The sequence below is a fragment of the Letharia lupina genome (genome assembly GCF_014066315.1).
Source record: "Letharia lupina isolate WasteWater1 chromosome Unknown contig_16, whole genome shotgun sequence".
Taxonomy (NCBI): Eukaryota; Fungi; Ascomycota; class Lecanoromycetes; order Lecanorales; family Parmeliaceae; genus Letharia; species Letharia lupina.
The window spans coordinates 612,120-632,153 of NW_023502985.1; the positions used below are offsets into that span (position 1 = coordinate 612,120).

The following is a 20,034-nucleotide window of genomic DNA, read 5'->3' on the forward strand; positions in this document are numbered from 1 at the left end:
GCAAGTCAACGCAGAAGCCGACTTTCAAATCAGCACGAAGACGTGAGTTGGGCTTCTTTACCCTCAGAAAATGGTTATGTCAAGCTCAGAGCGCACTTTCAAGACGGGTTCGCCGCGGAGGAGAAGTAACACAAATGAGCGAGATGGCCACTTCACAATGGACAGATTGCTGTTCGGGTTTGCTTCTCTCCTGCCTCCACTAGAGACATCCCCGGGTTCTGCTCCAGTACTTGAGCAGCAACATAACTCCATCTTGGGCCAAAGGACATAAGAAATTATAAAAGGCCAGAAATGGTCTTATTGACCATCTTCAACCTTTTTCGCAGCAAAGCTTGTGCTTTTCGTCAGCTCGGAGAGATGGATGGACTCGTCCGGTGGCGAGCAACAGCCCGCCATGCGTCCGTATCCTGCTGCGGCTTGCCATAGGTGTCGTGACTGGAGCAGGCGGTTCTTAGGATGTTTGTAAGAGTTGTGTTTAATTTCGTACTGGTTGCCTCGTCTTGTGGGTATATCCCTTTTTGTTTTCGACAAGCAAGGCCGAGAAGGAGAGTCACCACGCGGTGTACGACTATGTAGCGGTCCACGGACTTGTAGCAGCCCATCACCATGCCAGAGAATGATTATATGCATCGAACTGGTTGCCTCATCCAGGCAACGCTTATTGATACGAGCTCACCACGCGGGTGACAGAAAAACCTGCACACCTTGAAATTAGGAATTTGATGATGATTTCATAACGAAGAGCCCTAGCAGAAAGGTTTTGCGTTGTGATTTAAAGATTTCGATAACACTAATATACTGTTGCGCAAAATGTAATTCATAAAGAGGGTATTCGTTGAGTTATTCCAGCTGACAAGGTGAAGGGATTTCTTGGTGTGCGCAGGTTTTTCTGTCACCCGCGAGCTCACCGACGTCACGAATGTATAGAATGAGCTTTGGTACGTAGGAACTGCCGTAGTTTAGCTTGCAAATTGAACCTCGGCTTATTGTCTTTGTGATTCTGTCACGCTCTTCCCCCCACATCCTACAACCTTTTCCTTTTCCTCTTCCTTTTCCTCTACATTCATACCCTCACCAGTCACTCTGACACTCTGACACTCCTCAATCATGGCAACCGAAAGACTCAACTCCATCCTCAGCCACCTCAGCCCCAGCAAGAGCGGACTGTCTGCAATGTACGCCGCTTTCCCCGCCATAAGTCCGGTTGCATTTGCTGATCACCAACTGTCAACAGAACCCAGAAGAACGCCGACGATGTAGTCATCACACTCGCCATAAGGACGCCCTTGACCAAAGGCTTTAAAGGCGGCATGAAAGATACTTCGCTCGACTTCATAGTTTACCAGCTGCTCAAGAAGGTCATCGAGAAGTCAAATATCGACCCGCAGATGGTAGAGGACATTTGCCTCGGAAATGTCAGTATTGACCACGACCCATCTCACTGCCCTTACTGACATGAACGAGGTATCTAACGGTAAAGCCGCCTACATCGCCCGTGCTGCCTCCCTTGCTGCCGGCTTCCCCACGACGAGCGCCGCATCCTCCGTCAACCGCTTCTGCTCCTCCGGTCTGAAAGCCGTGCAAGATATCGCCAACCAGATCAGTAGCGGTAGCATCGAATGTGGTGTTGCCATTGGCGCCGAATCAATGTCGGAAGGCGGCGACCGCCTCGAGAAACCCTTCCATGACGCACTTCTCCAGAACCAAGATGCCAAGGATTGTATGCAACCCATGGGGCAGACATCAGAGAACGTGGGCAATGACTTTGATATTTCAAGGGAAGCGCAAGACAAATTCGCAGCCGAATCGTATCAGCGTGCGGAGAGAGCGCAGAAGGCTGGCTGGTTTGACGACGAGATTGTGCCGTTTGCCGTTACCATCAAAGACCCCAAGACCGGCGAGGAGAAAAAAGTCACATTGACAAAAGACGAGGGACCGCGTTACGGAACCACATTCGAGTCGCTCAGCAAGATTCGCCCCGCTTTCCCAGCCTACGGCGATAGGAGCACAGGTGGTAATTCTAGCCAAGTGACCGATGGAGGTAAGCATTGCTCGCGAACTGCTTTTCTCTGATTACCCCTCTTAATCCCTCCGCCAGCGGCCGCCATTCTCCTCATGAAGCGGTCCACCGCCCAAAAGATGAACCAGCCTATCCTCGCGAAATTCTGCGGCGCCACTGTTGCCGGAGTTGCTCCTCGTATAATGGGTATTGGGCCCTCCCTCGCCATTCCCAAGCTCCTCGGCAAATTCAATCTAAATCTCCAGAAGGACGTCGATATCATCGAAGTCAACGAGGCTTTCGCTTCGATGGCTGTCTACTGCACAAATGTCCTTGGTATCGACCCATCGAAAATGAATGTGAGAGGCGGAGCTATTGCGTTAGGGCATCCGCTGGGAGCTACAGGCGCCCGACAAATCTGTACTGGGCTGAGTGAATGCCGAAGACAGAAGAAGAAGATATTGTTGACGAGTATGTGCATTGGGACAGGTCAGGGCATGGCGGGTCTGTTTGTGAATGAGCAGTTGTAAGTTTTGATAGAGTGGGTTCGATGTATGTACATAAAAGCATTTTCGTGCATTTGGTAGCAGATCAAATACGGTCAAAAAAAAGAAGTGGCCCAGTCAATTGTATGCAACCTCACATCAACTGACCACCCCCGTCGAGTTGAGCGCATATATGACTCTTGCATACACATATCTCTACTGGGCCCCTTCGTCTACTTCGCCGCGACCAGCATCCTCCCCCCCCTCCGTCTTACCTTCGTCCCTGTTGACTCCTTCAACCGTCTCCTTCGCCTCCTTCACTTCCTAGAGATCCGCTCGTGCTTCTACAACAACAACATTAATCCAGCCTATCTCATCCCCATGCAAAACATCCCCACTCACGAACCCTCGGTCAATCTCATTCACATGGACCTTGCCACGGATGAGTTCTCCCGAATGTCCGGAACGTTGAATATTCATCGCAGCTTTCGTTGACGAAATTGAATCATAACCGTCCCCTTCCCTGCCTTGAACGCGCCCTAATTAAGCCAACAGCGTCTTCCGAAGCTAGCCTCTGAATCAACAGCGCTCATACCATTTGTTCCGTCAGGCATCCAGCTAAGCTTCCGGCCGCGGCAACAGTGCGATAAAGGATACATGCTCCGAGAAGAGTGACAGAGTACTCGTTTTTGACCCATTTCATCTTTGACGGGTTCTCTTCCCTCCGGAGAAGGCTGTAGATCCAGCTTCGCCGAGATCTCCCCCTGGACTCACCGGTCCATCTCGGTCGGAACCGGCATTCATGCAGATCTAGATGCGTTCTCGATTGCTTACATTAATCTGACGGCGAACAAAGCCGGCATTTCTTCGCACGAAAGCAATGCCTTCGGCACGCTAATACTGGCGTAAGGAGCTTTCCGAGCAACAGCGAGGGGTCGCCGTGAGATTCATTGATGTACGGGCTACCTTACATGAAAAGAAGGCTGGAGGCTAGAGTGCTATGAGCACTCGTCTCTTGGATAGCGGACACTATTAGCAGTTACCTATGTAACGCTGGTGGGCCTTGTGGGGGTGAAAGATGCTGCCAGGCCTTGGCGAGCTTGGGCTCTTCCCGTTCGGCAGCTAAGATCAATCTCAAGGTGAAACAGGATGTTGTAACCCTAAAGTACCGAGCGAGCCTACCTTATTCTATTAGCTGCCTCCCGCCATGTGCCCTCTAACTCCACCGAGAAAGGGGGCAATCGGCGAGTGGGATGATTGATGCTCCTGGATATGGCTTGCCATCAGCTTCTTACAACAATCGACTCGAGTACGGAGTTCGGGGCAAGATACCGTACAGCGTGTCCAGGGTTGAATTCCTCTCCAGTCTTATTAATACAACCGTGCTTGCTCGTCGAGCTGGTCCACTGATAGAAAAGGGTAAAGAGGGCGCGGAGAGTCTGGAGGGGAAGCGAATCCCTCCAGATGATGCCCATTGCGTTAATCTTCGCTCGCGATTCATGTATCATTTGTAGGAGAATGATGCGAGCGTACGAATTCGAGATTAACTTCATCTTAAGGTAAGCCTGCTATGCCGCAACCTTAGATAATATGAGAGATATAGTTTGTCAGCCCAAGCTTTCAATCTCTCCGACTCAAACAATTCCTCTACTTCGACTCCACTTCCTCACTTATTCAAAAATGGGAATGCAATTCCCATCGCCTTTACGAGTCTCCCATCTCAAACCCATTTGCCTCGCTGTCTTCCTTATAACTGCCTTGCTGTACATTTTCCCCAAACATGACCTTTCTCAAAGCACTGGCGCATTACAAGCCTTGAAACCCTCAGTCTCCCACTACAGCGATGAGTATCGGCACAACTCGTCCCATGAGGAGCCGGCCGCTCCACCTCCGTCTTTCGACTTCATAGACTTGAACAAATTGGATACAGCCTTGTTATCCAATGCGCACTACAACCCATACGTCGAGTCCAATGGTATATGGCGCAGCTCTCGCAGAGAGCTGCGCCATGCGTTGGTCCACGAGGCGTCGATGTCAATGGGAACCCAGATGACATGCTTCTCGCATATGCAGTCTCGCCGCCGAGTACGCATCGCTTTCCTTGCGCTCAATCCAATTCCGAGATCTTCTTCCCCCATCACAGCCCATCTAAATTGATACATTCTCGCTGACAGTCTTATTTTACCGTAGTAAGCATACCTGAACCCATCTTCGGCTCCTATCACGAAGGTGGACTCGACCGCGAGCATTGCTTCGACCGTAACGGCCGCCTCGGCCTCTACGGCTATTCAAGCGCGAATCCCGCAGGATGGGCGCAACCATCTCGAGTCAATTGGACAGAAGTAGATTGGGGAACGCTACAGGACCAATGTGTGGAAGGCAACGCAGACCGCTACGCTCTCGTAGCGACCCCTATGCGTCACCCACTTAGGAATGCCACTGCTGAAGACCTAGTCTTTAACTCGACAGAGAACAAGAGCAACGCGAAAAAAGGTTTGTTTGGGAAACCCAAGTCTCGCACTGCGGTCGTGGTGCGCGCGCACCATAAGATGAATTTCAGGAATGATACGATGATGTTACTACGTTCTCTCATTGCGGAGCTCTCTCTTCATTCCGGCGGAGAATACTCGGTTTTCCTGCTCGTCGAGGTTAAGGATGAGAGGTCGATTGATGATCCTGAAGTGTATCAAGATATCCTTGAAAAACACATTCCGCAGGAGCTTCATAAGATGACACTTTTGTTCAAAAGGGAAGCGCTGATGTCTTCCTGGTACCCGAAAAGTACGTTGAAGGTAGAGGGGTTGAATCAGGCGCTACAGGTCTTTGCGGAGCTGCATCCAGAGTTTGATCATTTTTGGCAGACAGAGCTGGATGTAAGATATACCGGCCATTGGTACAATCTCTTGGAGAATGCGGACTCGGTACGTCCTAATTTAGGATTCAATACGCCTTTCTACACCCCTCTCTGAGGCCGAAGACGTGTTCGGAGAGTATGACTAATACTTTCTCTTCGAATCGATATCCCGAGAATCATGATGCTGACACCAAATTGGTACAGTGGGCACGCTCACAGCCTCGGAAACTGCAATGGGAGCGCGCAAGCAGGTTCTTCGTCCCGCATATCCACAAGACCTGGGCAAATTTCACCGAGCTTGTTGAGGCCAGCACTCCCAATGGTGGCGTTTGGGGGTCCCCCAAACACATTGCCGTACCAGGTCCCATCGGACCTGAGCCTCCCGTCACTAACCCAGCCAAAGACAAATATACGTGGGGCGTAGGGGAAGATGCCGACATCATCACTGTAGGCGCTGTGGTCTACTAGCCCGGTGGGAAGGATTGGGGCATTGGAAAGGAATTCCCAGGCGATCCGCAACGCTCGCTCGAAGTCCGAGTCTGTGTCCAGCTCGCCATTGCCCGCTTCTCCAGACGTCTGTTGCGCGTCATGCACTCGACCCAGTCGCAGGATGGGGTATCCATGACGCCGGAAATCGGCCCCTTTACCTATGCGAAGCTTCACGGGCTCAAGATCGCGCACTTCCCCCTGCCGAATTACTATGATCCCCAGAATGATATGCCGCAAGATGTGGGGGAGGTCGAACACCTGATCAATAAACAGGGTCCGGAATCCCCCTTGAAGAATCCGAGGAGTGGCTACTTTGATAAATTCATGCATCGTTTTACGTATTGGCTCAATTACGGGGGTGGACAAGTCCCGCAAGAGTTGTATCAGAGGTGGATGGGTGATAAGAAATTGGCGGCTGATGATCCGAGCTCGGAGAGACTGTGCATGCCGGGAATGTTGTTGCATCCCGTTAAGGATACGTGAGTCTGAAATGTTGCGTTGTTAACGGGGAACGAGCCGAGGACTCTTATATCCTAACTCAGACAAAAGTGACTGCGTCTATGAGATTTTCGTGGTTATACAGTTCGCTCACCTGAACGTGCCAACCGGGGACGGGTGCTTGTATTCTTTTAAGCGCTGGCACAACCGGTGAAGGGGCAGGGGACTTGTCAACATCGTTACAGGGACGCAGCTTATGAATCAGGTCGAGTCACTCACTGCTCTTCCCGTCAACGCCGGTAGTTCGTCAAGCTGTGACTTGATCCTGCTGGCCGGCTTATTCCACACACGCAAAGATCGTCATGCTCACGCTAGCTCTAGCGTAACGTACGGGATTTTAGGAGGGTCCTTGATTATTCTATCTGAAAAGTTTGATGCGGTAAGGATCAAGGAAGCGAGGGACATCGAGCGCGCCTGTTGATCCGTATGATGATCTCGGGGTTTTACGGAATCTGTAAGATCTCTTGACAGAACCTAAACCCGTGCGATTAGCTGAGAATCATCACTGTTAATGATGATACGCACCTTCTTTATTGTTTTCGCTCACCTGTAATACCATCTTGAGTTTCAGGCGTGCGCTTCGGCTTGACAATCTCATCCTCTGGCTGAACAAAAAGCGTCTCAAAGCACTCGGGCCCGTGAGGTATTCTTAGCTGTCGTGATGTACATCGTAAGAGACGAGAAGAGGATCTCGATGAAGAAAGGCTTGAATGAGGGGAGACTTGAGTATTGATTGACTTGGTCGAATTGGGACAGGACGTATTGATTATTTTCTTGTTCATGATGGTCGAGTGCTGCCTCTTTGTCCTAGGCGTCAGTCGAGCTAATAATAAGCTGTGGAATAGGATAGGATGATGATAGGAATGTCAAAAGCAGCGAGGAAGTTCGATGGATTGAAGGTGACAAATGGAGGTCCGAGGACGCATCCTATGTAAATCGGCTGTGGCCGATCGGATTCTAGCGGCCTTTCCACGTTTCCTGTAGAGGACCGTTTCTTGGCATTTTCAACCGAGCACCACGAGGCAGTGAAATCTTTACTATCTACAGGCAACCAACGAAGAGACAAGACATTCACTGACGCCAGATGACTCGAGCCTCCAATCTGGACAGCTACACAAGAGGAGACCCGGCGCGTTACCGTCATCCCCACGGTCCTCAAGGCCAGAGAAGCTTTCAACATCGCTCACGAGGACATCATTGACCTCGATGTTGTTCAGTCTGGTCGAACGTACGGATACGAGTATGGTTCAAAGATGGTCTGGAAAATGAAGACTGGATTGTTATATTTCGAGCTCTTGACATTTACCGTCGGCATGCGACTCCTATCAAGCGGGTCGGGGTGCTTTGCTGTGCTATCATGCATGCGCACTCTTGTTTCCCGCCATTCATGCGCTCCTTGATATCACCATAGATCCAGTCCCCATATCTTGCTTCCTATGATTTAACTGCTTTGTCCTTTCTTATCTGCTAAATCCGACGCATTCTCTGACGGTCGAGGATTCGAAGCGCTTCCACCTATCTTGTGCCAAGATGAAGTTGGCTTCTTTGAACTTCACCGTCGCAGCCGCGACCTTATGTATCATCCACATCACCTACGCACTCCCTGCGTCTTCGAGTACACAATGCAATCTCCGCCACCCTCTCGTTAGATATATACTCACTTCTTCTAGTTGCATTTGGCCCAGAAAGCTACAGCCTTAGCGACTACTTATCAGCTCCCAACGCATCCTTTCCAGCAGCGAACATGACTGATGCGAATAGCATCTTCGTCGAAGAATGTGGCGATGAAATGCGCATTGTTCACCAAGCATACAACCTTGCAAGAGCTGCTGTCAATGTAGCAAAAGCCGATGTCGTTCGTGGCGCAGACAGCCCTTTTGGCTTCAGTGCTATGTTCAAAAGCGACAGATCCAAATATCCTGTCTCATACTATCTGAACATGATATTTGATTCAAAAGGGCTGATCAATCTAAAACCGCATATGGCGCACCCGACCCCACCTCGTCTTGCTTGCGTGCACGAGAACAGTGCATCTGTGTATAAAGGCCTTCAATTAAAATATGATCCTTGGCAACGGTGCATCCATCCGTGGCCTGGCCAGAGGTCTCTCCGGATCTTCTACGCTGTTGACACCGCGTACATTTTCCTCTGTCCCGATTTCCATTATCAAGCCCCAGCGCCAGCCGGCAATCATTGTCCAATGGTTGAGGATAACAAGTTCGTAGGAGACGTTGACGTCTTCTATCGAAATTACCAGATGTACACATTGATGTACGAGCTCATTCGCTTCTACCTCCAAAAGATCGCGCTGGGTTCTGAAAGCCTTCCCAAAGAGACGTTTGACTGGAACGAGTGCGTTGCCTATGGTGTCGAGTCTTCCGTGAAGAACCCCACGAACATCCTACTCTACATAGCGTGTAGGTCGCATATCTGCTTCCCCTGCTCCTATCATTCCTTTTCGATAGATGAATCCAACGCTGACCGGATGCTAGTGGCGCAGCAGCAGTGCCTCGCAGCACCCAACCCTTCCCAACCTCCATGGGTGCTGCAGAGGCGCACAACTACCCTCTCCGCCGTCAACGTGTGGCAGACGCCGGCGCCCGGATTTCCAGCCATGGCTTTTTTTTAAAATAAAAAAAATATATTAAAAAAAAAAATTTTATAAAAAAAAAAAAAAAATAAATATTTTTTTTATAAAAAAAAAAAAAAAAATTTAAAAAAAAAAAAAAAAAAAAAAAAAAAAAAAAAAATATTTTTTATTTTTTTTTTTAAAAAAAAAAAAAAAAAAAAAATAAATAATTTTTTTTTTTTTTTTTTTTTTTTTGCCTTTTAGCGGGTTGCTTGCCGCAATGACAGCTTCCAGTGCCCAGGTAGCAGTCGGAAGCGGGGGTCCCGTGGTATCGCTTATGCTACCCTTAGCCAATAGTGAAACCTCTTGAACACCTTGTCTCTCGGACAACCCCCATGCTCACTGACGGGATGGTCGTTTTGTACATCACATCAATGAACTCATGCAGCTGACAGGATATCAATATCCTCGAGCTCAACATGTTGAAAGTCGGATACCAGACATGTGAGAAATTGATTGAAACTGAAAGACTGATTCTTGATTCATGGGATGTTCGGATATTTATGTACATAAAACAGGTGCCTGGTGGCTACTTTAGGGGCTGGTAATTACCAGCCCTGGTAAATACGCGACATGTATGCGATAGCCGAAGGGGCTGATGTTGTAACAAAACATTCCATCCTTGGACTTGGCGAACATCATCCATCACGTGATAGATCCATCGCTAGCCTTTGCTCAGCGCACGCCGCGGTGGCGCTATGGAAAGATCAGAAGTTCGCGCGAGGTCTGCGTTGGATGATTAGCCTCAGCTTATATCCATCCAGCAACGTAGTATCAGCATCGGTATTAAGGAATCTGGAAGTGAGGGAACTTTGGTAGCGGCAATCGTGTGAAGTGCTCTACGCTAGCGATTGAAACAGTCCATCGATTATATCGTGCGCTGTGAATTTAAGTCTTGCGATACTAAGATGGTGCTTGTGTTGGTCTCTACGTGGAGTGAGGTTGGGACAAGATTCTGTGAGCTTGGCGCTGCAATTTACTATCTTCTACATACACGCTCCATTTGCGGCTCGGATCGACACGTGCAGAATGGTGCCGGGATGCCCAAGACGATCGGAGACTCTATGCTGTGGCTAGATTGAATCAATGGGGTTGTACGTGTGGCAAACCCCCAGCCGGGATACGTCGCTCAAGAGAACCAACACCAGATTGTACCCAACACGCCTCGGAAAGATTCATAGCACACCCTTGGAATGTCATTGCTTTCGGGAAGGATAAAGGCTCTGCCTGTCCTAGTTAGGGTGGAGGTAGTAACGGGCATGCTCCTCGGGCACACCAGGGACCAGTAAGCGTGCTAGGGAACGACAGTGAGCGCTCTCACCCTACGCCGATTGCTTCGGGATGTGTCACTCACGAGGAAGAACCAAACGTGATTCTCATTGTTGATGAGGGCTTTACCATAGTCACCCTCGCGAAGCAATCTGGCTTGATACGGTCCATAAGCTTTAGAAGAGCCACAGAAGTCACCCTCTTGGTCGTCGATGAACTCGCCGGCCTGCAGGACCGTGCCCCATGCTAGCTGACCCACGTTATAGAAATGGCTGTATGGCAACTTCAGTACAAGGCCCTTGTTTCTTCGTTGATTGACCACTCACAGTACTTCGTGGAAAAGGAGTCCTCCAAGGAATTGCATCCTATAGTCTACCTTCGAACCGATCTTGCTGCAGTCGGCGGGATAGTCGGACAGAAACCTCCGATTTCTCAGTACCTGCCATCCGAAGTCGTAGATGGCGATCTTTGGATCCAGAGCCCTAGGAGCAACGTTGAACGACTGGGCAAGGTTCGGAGCCGTGCCATGTTCTCTTAAGAGAAGGATTTCGCTGAGGTCCGTGGGTCGATAAGCCTGCAAGTTCCCGGTCATATCGGTAATCCCTCCCGGTTGGGCCATGCGCAAAATTGTGTAGGCTACTTGCTGGACCTTGGTGACGTGGAAAGGGTGGAAATAGGTCTCGAAGATGTTAGGATCGACTCGAGCCCAGTTGTTATAGATGTAGCCGACGAAGTATACCATGTCTTGATAAGCGTGATTCAGATCCGCGTTCTCGGCATTGCTTCGATAGGCAATTGTCATGGCGCCTCTTTTCTCGAGCCTAGTATGGTTCTCCCGTTCATCAAACTCACTGAGAGCTCCCAGATCATCACGCTCATGAGACCGATCGAATGCAACGCGCGATGGAACGTGCTCTGACGGGTGAGTGCTGGCGCGTGCATGCGCATAGTGCGACGAGGAGAACGGTGCCAAGCTTAAAGTAAGCAAAGTAGAAGCTAGGCATCGAATAGCCAGAGAAGATTTCATAATGGGAATTGCTATATTGCAGAGCAGCTTATGAGTGGTAGCCGCTCACAAAGGATCCATCTGAGAAGGCGAGGGTGCAAGGAAGAGAGGTGTACATGATGAAGGGTAGAGCTTTGATCGGCCCAATGCTATGTAAGGCCTGGATACTGCAGAGAGGAGAGTCAGGTATGATGAAGGATAAAATGAGCTCCAACATGTTGAGATAAGCCGACCCTTGGACGCCATGGTCGACGCAGCAAACCACAATATGGCAGCAATTGCAGATACGCCTTGTCGACTCTCGTCCCGACCTAGGCTGTCGGTCTGTTTGGTACTGCCTGCAGCAAGTATCTTTCAACGGCAATCGGCATGAAAAGCGAAACTTGCCTCCCATCTTCCCCGTTGGATTTGTTGGTGGGGAGTGTCAAGTGTCTAGGAGCCAAAGTTCCTCTCTCTAGATAGATAAATAGTATGTACGTTAATTGTATCGCTAAGCTTATCTATCTTCTTTGTAGATTAGATTTAAAGTCGACACGGGAAGAGGGGGAATTTAATGTATATGCTGAAGATTTTGTGATCAACGCTTTGATGGATAATTTTTGAGTTGTAGGATTTGCAAAAGTGACAGACAATACGACGACAACAACAAGCTCCCTGCGAACCTTCTTTTTAATTGTCAAGTATATCTCGCGAATTTGGCCAGCGAGCAAAGCTTATTGCCATTTGCCACCCCCAAACTCAGTAGATTGCGTCGATATTGTCAGAGTCCCATTAACCCACTTCACGATAGAATCAAATGCCGCTGGACGGATTCCGTCATATACATGATTTGCAACATTGCAGCGTGAAACATTGATCGTTTCCTTATCTGCCCCAACGCGCATACTGTACCTGAGACCTTGTGCCCGTTACCATCGGCGTAATAGGCTCAGGTTGACTTGCTACAGCGGAGCCAGATACACCAAAAAAGAATAGCCTACCAGCTAAGCTTCGTCCAGCACATGTTGGGATCTCGCTATCACCGTCCCACAGAACAACCTCCTTCGATGTGAGTTTTCATTCTCCTACATGAATCTGTTCTGTCTTCAACGCCTATATATTGTCCCGTTATCGTCGCATTACCGAGCTTTGTGTTGGTCGACGCCCAGAGTAAGTTTCCAATAGGACACACGACAACGAGCTCAGACCAAAAATACACTACCTACAACCGCTCTCTGATCACGCTGGCGCCAGGCTGACTCAAGCCGGTGACGGCGTAGCACTGGCCCTATCGTTCGATGGATTCACAAGATTGCTGTTTATCATGATTTCTTATTGAACACGAGTATCACTTGATTGTATCTTGTCCGCCGCTTGAGCTTTATGTCAGTGTTGGTGTGAAAACAGAGAGGGCCACTGTGGGGTTTGAGATGGGACCCAATTCGATTTCGAGGTCCGTAGCGGATCCCCAGCCATAAGCCGTGGCCACTCAAAAGATTGTCAATAACGACGAAAATCCTATGCTCTGTGATATGTTTTCTTCATGATCTTTTCAGTGTCGCTAGCATAGCTGCAGCCTTCAACGACCTGACATCTTCAGCTGTCTTCCTTATCCTTTCCCTTTCCTTCTCTTTCTCCATAATATCATGCTCTGGACCCCTTTATGCGTGCTGCTCTTTACCCATCCTTTCCGCATTCTCGCTCAAACAACCGGAGATGACATTCCCATTGTCGAAGTATCAGACGGGCGCATCTTCCTGCCCAGCGCTGCTAGTGTTGCCGGTGTCTGTTCGACAATCACGACCACGATCGGCAACACCGTCGACTACATACCGGTACCTTGCGCCGACGTAGCTCATGCCCCCATATGGTCTGAGAAAGTCCTTGTCGATGGAACAACAGCCGAGATAATCATTGCTCCTTCAGGCAATGTTCGATTCGCCTCCGAGGCTTGGCTTGATGCAAACCCGCCGAGTTCGACTCGCCCCGCCAGCCAAACCCGGTTCTCCACAAAGGCCACAGCAAGTTCCACGGCTAGCGCCTTCAGCAGGGTCGTTCCGTCTTCTTATATCAGCCTGAACTCTAGCTCAGGTGTCTCGACGTCTTTGTGGGGAGCTCGTTCAAACTCCCCTCCTACAGCCACCCAAACGAGTCTGTATCTCTCAAACACAAGTCAGGGCTCCGTCGCCAATAATTTGTCAATAAGCACCGTATCAAGCTACCAGAACACAAGTTCTGGCTCAGGCAACAGAAGCACATCATTGCGCACCGGATCAAGTTCGCTTAAATCAGGTGCCACCTCCATCTCCGCCAATCTCACCTGGAGTTATCATCTACGTGTTCAAGGCCCTTCATTGACAACTCAATCAACCTTATTCGACTCGGATTCGGGTACTCTCACCTCAATCAACGCTAGCTCGGGCTACAGCGCCTCTTCAGTGACAAGACTTGTAAACTTAGGTCAGAACTCCAGTAGTCCGCAGCTAGAATCAAACCCCAGCAGCTCCTCCCTTTCGTCGTCGTTAATGAGGAGCATCTCTACTTCCCGGGGTAGCCATGAGCCCGCGACCAATGCACCATCCGCCCCACCGACAGAGGGCTTCCCAAGTACGACAACGAGCATTCGCATCGCCTTGGCCGCTACATCTCTGACCACATCGTCTTTCCTATCAATTCCAACCATCACGCCGCCGCCAAAGTCGTCGGCTTCCGCAACCGGCAATTTCACCCCACCCATATCCTCTGACCTCGACGCATTCGAAACATCAGGTCCTTCACTGATCACACTGAGCATGAGTGGCCAATCCATCACCTTGACACGGCAAACCATGCCTGGCTTCGAAGACTTCACAGGCACGACAACTGTGACAACTTCAGAGATGACGACCAACTCTGCTGGAGTAGTAGTTTGGGTAACTGGTGCTGTGATAATTGGTACAGATGGCATATTTTGGGGAGTCTACCTCGCTTCTCTAGGCACCAGAGGCTTCTGCATTTGGCCTTTCTGTAGCGGCGGCGGGATCTGCATATGGCCATTTTGCGGAGGGACTGGCGGTGGCGGCGGAGGAGGACACGACGGCATCCCAAAAGATGAGGGCAAAAAAACGCTACCGGATCCAAAAACGCAGGAAGGAATGACACGAAAAAGGTCCGACCCAACCTCCACCACCGTGCCAACATCAACCACCGCGCCAAAATCAACCCTCCCAAAGTCGACCACAGCGACAACCACAGCCTCCGATACCGCATGCCCCCTCTTCAGCATCCCCACAGATTCCCTTACCTTCGACGACAGCCCCACCTGGAATCCCAACGACCCAGAATACGTTGGCGACATTGTCACTGCCGCTTATGCCATCTGGCGGATAGATACTGGGAGTGGATCTGAGATACTTCCGCCTCTGCCAACCAACACGGGATATGGAAACGCAGTATCGATTGACTTCATACCTAATGTTGCGAGTGGTGGTGGAAGTTCGACGAACGGTCCGTCGTCAACGGCGACTACTACGCCAATGTCAGAGGTGTCGAACAGTGCTGTAGTAGCTGCTAGTGCTGCGCTCATGGCATCGATAATGTCAGCCTCTAGCGCGAGTGTCGCTTCAGTGCAGAGCGTCGAATCAGTCCAAAGCGCAGCATCCGTCGAAAGCGTAGCTGCAGCCCAGAGTGTTGCCCTTGTCGAGATCTTTGCTGCGATCCAGAGCCAGGCTTCGATCAACAGCATCGCCTCAGCGCAAAGTGTAGCCTCCGTGTCCAAGTCCAGCGTCCTCTCAGTCGCCAGCGCCATCTCAGCAGCAAGTGTCGCCTCGGTCCTCAGCGCCGCCTCCATCGCCTCCCTCCCAACGCCAACCCCCAACCTCGCGATCCTAATCATGCGCAACGTCAACTGCGATGATACCAACTGCGCCAGTGACGGCTACGTCTACGACGTCGTGCCGTCTTCCCCCACCGTCTTGATATGCTCCAACCCACCGTATATTCACTATTATTCATACCCTGACGACGCACCCGACGACGTGCAGTTTTACGCCATCAACAGTGGGACGTTCACCAGTCATGGTGTGTATACGAATTGTCAATATCAGGGTACTAGTATTTCGTTTGGGATATTTGGCTGCGATCAGATGGAGGCCGTGTTTTGCAATTTGCCGACGGAGCAGGAGACGAGCTGTTCGAGCACACACGATATATATGAGGATGAGTGGGAGCCTGTTGCTTACTGTGAAGTGAGTCAATACCAGCGATCTGTACCTGAAGACCACATTATCAATGCTGACAATTCTTTGCTTGTAGTGGGTCGGTACGACGCCTCAAAGCAAACGACGGTTTTCGCGGTACTCTATGTAATATTTTCAACCGCAAGTGAGAATTATACAGATCCATCCTTCTCCGTGGCCATCACATCACTCTTGTGAATAGAATAGATAACCACAAGAAATGTACCTCCTCAAGGTGCTGTAACACGCGTTTCACGTGTAAATGTCCATCGATTCCTTGTATCGTCTTATGGATAATCTCAAGATCTATAAGCCACCACTAAGTGTAACGAGACAGCGTCTACCTAACACGAGGTTGTTCTCGAAGTCAACAAGGCAGTCTTCGAGACGATGCAAAGCCTTGAGTAGATCATCGTGAGGCTCCAAGCCAAACCAAACCAACTCAAAACGCACCCCTGGGCCCCTGGGCTAGTTTTGACTTTGCGGTCTCACCACGCCGCACCCTCCGGGCGGCTCGAGAATGCCTGCGTTGATCATTGCGGCAGTCTATGTGGAAACGACATCCAATGGACCGCTTGATACCTGCTCAACTTCCAAAACGACATCTTGCATGAAAAAACGATGATGCTTTGACCCCATCTTGAACCGGATTTTATTTTCACGTAATAGAAACTCGGGCAGCCGCTTTCGGACCCGACTGGAGATGTCGTCTGGGCGTGCGCAAAATAAAATCTCGATGGATTGCGAGTGCATGTTAAAATCTGGCCTGTCTCCTTTTGCGTTTGCTCCTATTCTCCATGCGTGCGTGACTGACATGGGCCTCGTGATTGGTTTTCGTTGTCATAGCTCTTCTTTCGAGAAGGCAGCGTCTACGTATGTCTATTTTGGTGGCAAGCGGATAGCCTGCAGGCCGACCTGCAGCGGGTGGAGATCGGTCAAGCTTGCGGTTACAAAATTCCGTCACTGCTTCCTTGAAAATTCACTTCAGTTCCCTTCCAAGAACCTCTCAACTCATCTTCTCACTTCTTCATCATCACAGTCATTAAAGCTTGTTATGTTTCAGCGTGCTTCATTTCTAATAGAACAGTCTCTAGTCGTCGCATAGCGCTCGTCTTCGCTACGCAGCTACCCCGCCAAGACAAATACCAGCTATCGTCACTTTGGCAAAGTTCATGGATACTCTTGTTCTACCGCGCAGCATTGACTCCTGAGGAGCTTGGAGGTGAGCCGAGACATGTACACTGGGCCTACACATGCCCCCCATGACAGCCCCACCACCGCCCTTACATCGGCACTCATGTACCACTCAACACTTGCCCTTGCTCGTCCACATTCCTAATCAGTGTGAGATGGCTGATTTACTCGTGTTACGTGCAGCCCGCCCTTCCGCATACCACGCGTCATAGCCGCTGAGGTTCTCGTGCTACCACAAGAACCTGTTTTACTCTGACAGTCGCTACCGCTTCAACAACTATGGATCTTTACCCACGACAAGGAGCCACCATGGCCAGCGACCCTTCGACTTCGGCAAAATGGCCGGTATCAGATGTAGGATTGCGGCAAGACTTCAGTGCAAGGCCATGGGCTTACAGTGGCGACTAGATTGTTTTCGTTTCGATTATGGGCTTCGTCCTGAGCGCAGCCGCCCTGGAATGGTTCCTCTGGCTCGCTGCCTTCCTCTATTGCCTGGTCAAAGTCTTCAAGAAAGCTGAGCACTGGACTATTCGACTTCTTGCCGTTATCATGATGATCAGCTTCACAGCCCTGAGGTCAGTCACACAAAGCCAAAGCGCAAGAACGTTATTGACTTCGTTGCAGATGCATCTTTTTGCCAGTCATGGTTGTCACGCTACCACTGCCTCCACAAATCACAGCCAAATTTCCTCCTGAGCTCGTCAAATTCCTGCAATGGTTCGCCTTCTACTCCTTCTCAGGCCTTCTGATCATCCCATGGCTCTTCTGTGTCTACCAATTAGTCGTCAACAGCCTTGGCCGCACGAAAAGGATCAAGACGGCATTGGATGAGGACTCGGCGCCGAAGACTGTTATCGTCATGCCATGCTACAAAGAAGAGCCGGATGTCCTCTTGACAGCCATAGATTCAGTGGTGGATTGCGATTACCCGCCATCCTGCCTCCACGTCTTCCTATCCTTCGACGGCGACCAAGAAGACGAGCTATATCTGAAGACGATTGAGAAGCTTGGGGTGCCTTTGACGCTGGAAAGCTATCCAAAAAGTATTGATATCACGTACCGAATGGCGAGAGTCACGGTCTCGAGATTCCCGCATGGCGGAAAGCGGCAGTGTCAGAAGTCGACGTTCAAGCTCATTGACAAGATCTACACGGAATATCTGAAGCGCAATGACAACCTTTTCATTCTCTTCATCGACTCGGACTGCATCCTCGACAAGGTCTGCATTCAGAATTTCATGTACGAAATGGAGCTCAAGCCTGGGAGCAAGCAGAACATGCTGGCTATGACTGGAATCATCACTTCGACGACCGTGAAGAACACTTTAATCACGCTCTTGCAAGACATGGAATACCTACACGGGCAACTTTTCGAGCGCTCAGTCGAATCCGGCTGCGGTTCCGTTACCTGTCTGCCCGGTGCACTTACCATGCTTCGATTCTCGGCATTCCGGAAGATGGCCAAGTACTATTTCGCTGACAAGGCGGAACAGTGCGACGATCTCTTCGACTACGGCAAATGTCATTTGGGAGAAGACCGATGGTTGACCCACCTGTTCATGATTGGTGCAAAGGAGAGATACCAAATCCAGCTCTGTACAGGAGCCTTCTGCAAGACTGAAGCTGTTCAGACATACAAGAGTCTTCTGAAACAGCGCCGACGATGGTTTCTGGGTTTCATCACTAACGAAGTATGCATGCTGACCGACATCCGGCTGTGGAGGAGGTATCCACTTCTCTGCATTGTCCGCTTCATGAACTGCACGATCAGGACGACGGCCTTGCTGTTTTTCATAATGGTTCTCTCCGTTATAACCACATCAAACAAGGTCTCGAATCTCCCAATCGGCTTCTTGGCTGTATCGCTTGGCTTGAACTGGCTTCTGATGATCTATTTCGGCGTCAGACTTCGGCGCTTCAAAACTTGGCTGTATCCAGTCATGTTCGTCATTAATCCCTTTTTCAATTGGGTATACATGGTATATGGGATTTTCACTGCGGGGCAGCGGACTTGGGGTGGGCCAAGAGCTGATGCGGGCGCGGCTGACGCGCATACAACGCCTCAACAAGCCATTGAGCATGCGAAAGCGACTGGCGACGATCTCAATGTCGTGCCGGAGACTTTCAAGCCTGCCGTCGAAGCTCAGCACCCTGGGAAAACTGTAGCTACCGTCCCTCTACAGCCTACAGACCACGTCGAAGGCCGTTTTGCCCCTGCCGAACATCTTCCTGGTGGTTGGTACCTGCAAAACAATGACTCTGGACTCACCCTACCGAGTATGCTTCCAAGAGATCCGAACGTACCTCGCATCCCATTACATCCTCGAGAATCATTCGACTCCTTCGTCACCAGCGCATCACCCACCAACTCCGTCTATATGCCCCGCCGAGTCGAGAGCATCATGGGTGACGAAGACCGAAGGAAGTATTACTTCGCTCAGCAGGCACAGCAGGCACCCACTGGCGCTTACTTGAGCATGGAGGCACAGGATCATGGCCATGTTTATGAAATGGGAGACGACCCTGACACCAAGCATGCCTGGACCGAATCAGCTGAGTCTGTCGACTCTGAAGAGTATCAGAACCAAGATATTCCGCACTACTCTCGTGATGTTCATGGCCGACATTCGCCTGTTTTCGCGCCTAGACACCCGGTCGGCGTTCCGCTTGACTTTGAAGGACCGGGCCATGGCGATTTGGGAGTGCCAGACTTCTCTCTGAGCCATGGGCAGCGCTCGAGCACTAATAACGGAAGACTTGCTCCCAATCATCCAGAGCGACCACCTGCCATTGCTGGACGACCGATTAGAAAAGATCGTAGTCCACTGGGTCGAGCGCCAATGGTCCGAATGCCTACACGGGAGGATGTGAATGACATCGAAATGGAACAGCAGGCGAGACCTCAGGATTCTTTCCTGGAGCAGCCAGGCAGACAGCAGAATCCCTTTATGGGTCGCTCGGCGCGAACGCACGAGCCTCCGCCAGCGAGCTATCGGCCACCGAGGCAGGAGGATCCGTTGATGGGGGAGACACCCGGTCGTCCATCAAGTACTAGGAGCGAGAGGTCGGAGACAGCCAGTACAAAAAGCAATCGGAAGAGGTTGCAGAAGGCGCGGCCGAAGAAGTGATGAATAAAGTGGTGGTTCAACTGGTGAAAGCATTGTCAAGGCGTCTGTGAGCATAGCGAAGGGGCTTCGGCATAACCAGCACGAAAAAAGCAGCATATACATGGTCGATAGTGGTCTTCTTAGCATTAGCGGCATGCAGTATTTGACGGCATCGATACTGGATATGGAGTATGCTGTACTACTAGCTGTTTGCAATGGTAACGGTATGGCAAGAGAAAGAAGTTTGCAGCATACTAGCAGAGGGTCAAAGCCTTTAGATTGAGAAAGCTGCATCGTTACATGACATTA

General features: G+C 50.3%; 5 protein-coding genes across 5 annotated transcripts; 3 read left to right on the forward strand and 2 right to left on the reverse strand.

Moving 5' to 3' along the window:
- Window positions 1–1,107: 1,107 nt before the first annotated feature.
- On the forward strand, window positions 1,108–2,529 carry HO133_002989 (uncharacterized protein; the record flags this gene model as incomplete). The annotated part of the gene is made up of 4 exons (XM_037293913.1): window positions 1,108–1,175; window positions 1,235–1,415; window positions 1,465–2,041; window positions 2,099–2,529. The coding sequence occupies 4 exons, from the start codon at window positions 1,108–1,110 to the stop codon at window positions 2,527–2,529; spliced, it is 1,257 nt and encodes a 418-aa protein (XP_037149991.1).
- Window positions 2,530–4,164: 1,635 nt separating this feature from the next.
- On the forward strand, window positions 4,165–8,954 carry HO133_002990 (uncharacterized protein; the record flags this gene model as incomplete). The annotated part of the gene is made up of 7 exons (XM_037293914.1): window positions 4,165–4,459; window positions 4,675–5,405; window positions 5,543–5,785; window positions 5,807–6,306; window positions 6,511–6,530; window positions 7,436–7,581; window positions 7,890–8,954. 7 exons carry the CDS (start codon window positions 4,165–4,167, stop codon window positions 8,952–8,954), a joined length of 3,000 nt encoding a protein of 999 aa, XP_037149992.1.
- Window positions 8,955–10,186: 1,232 nt separating this feature from the next.
- HO133_002991 (uncharacterized protein) lies at window positions 10,187–11,250 on the reverse strand (the record flags this gene model as incomplete). Its single annotated transcript, XM_037293915.1, has 3 exons — window positions 10,187–10,248; window positions 10,281–10,495; window positions 10,550–11,250. The coding sequence occupies 3 exons, from the start codon at window positions 11,248–11,250 to the stop codon at window positions 10,187–10,189; spliced, it is 978 nt and encodes a 325-aa protein (XP_037149993.1).
- A 2,419-nt stretch (window positions 11,251–13,669) lies between these two features.
- Window positions 13,670–15,266, reverse strand: HO133_002992 (uncharacterized protein; the record flags this gene model as incomplete). The annotated part of the gene is made up of 4 exons (XM_037293916.1): window positions 13,670–14,130; window positions 14,492–14,566; window positions 14,659–15,124; window positions 15,204–15,266. The coding sequence occupies 4 exons, from the start codon at window positions 15,264–15,266 to the stop codon at window positions 13,670–13,672; spliced, it is 1,065 nt and encodes a 354-aa protein (XP_037149994.1).
- Window positions 15,267–16,898: 1,632 nt separating this feature from the next.
- Window positions 16,899–19,746, forward strand: HO133_002993 (uncharacterized protein; the record flags this gene model as incomplete). The annotated part of the gene is made up of 3 exons (XM_037293917.1): window positions 16,899–16,973; window positions 17,028–17,194; window positions 17,244–19,746. 3 exons carry the CDS (start codon window positions 16,899–16,901, stop codon window positions 19,744–19,746), a joined length of 2,745 nt encoding a protein of 914 aa, XP_037149995.1.
- Between the last annotated feature and the right edge of the window lie 288 nt (window positions 19,747–20,034).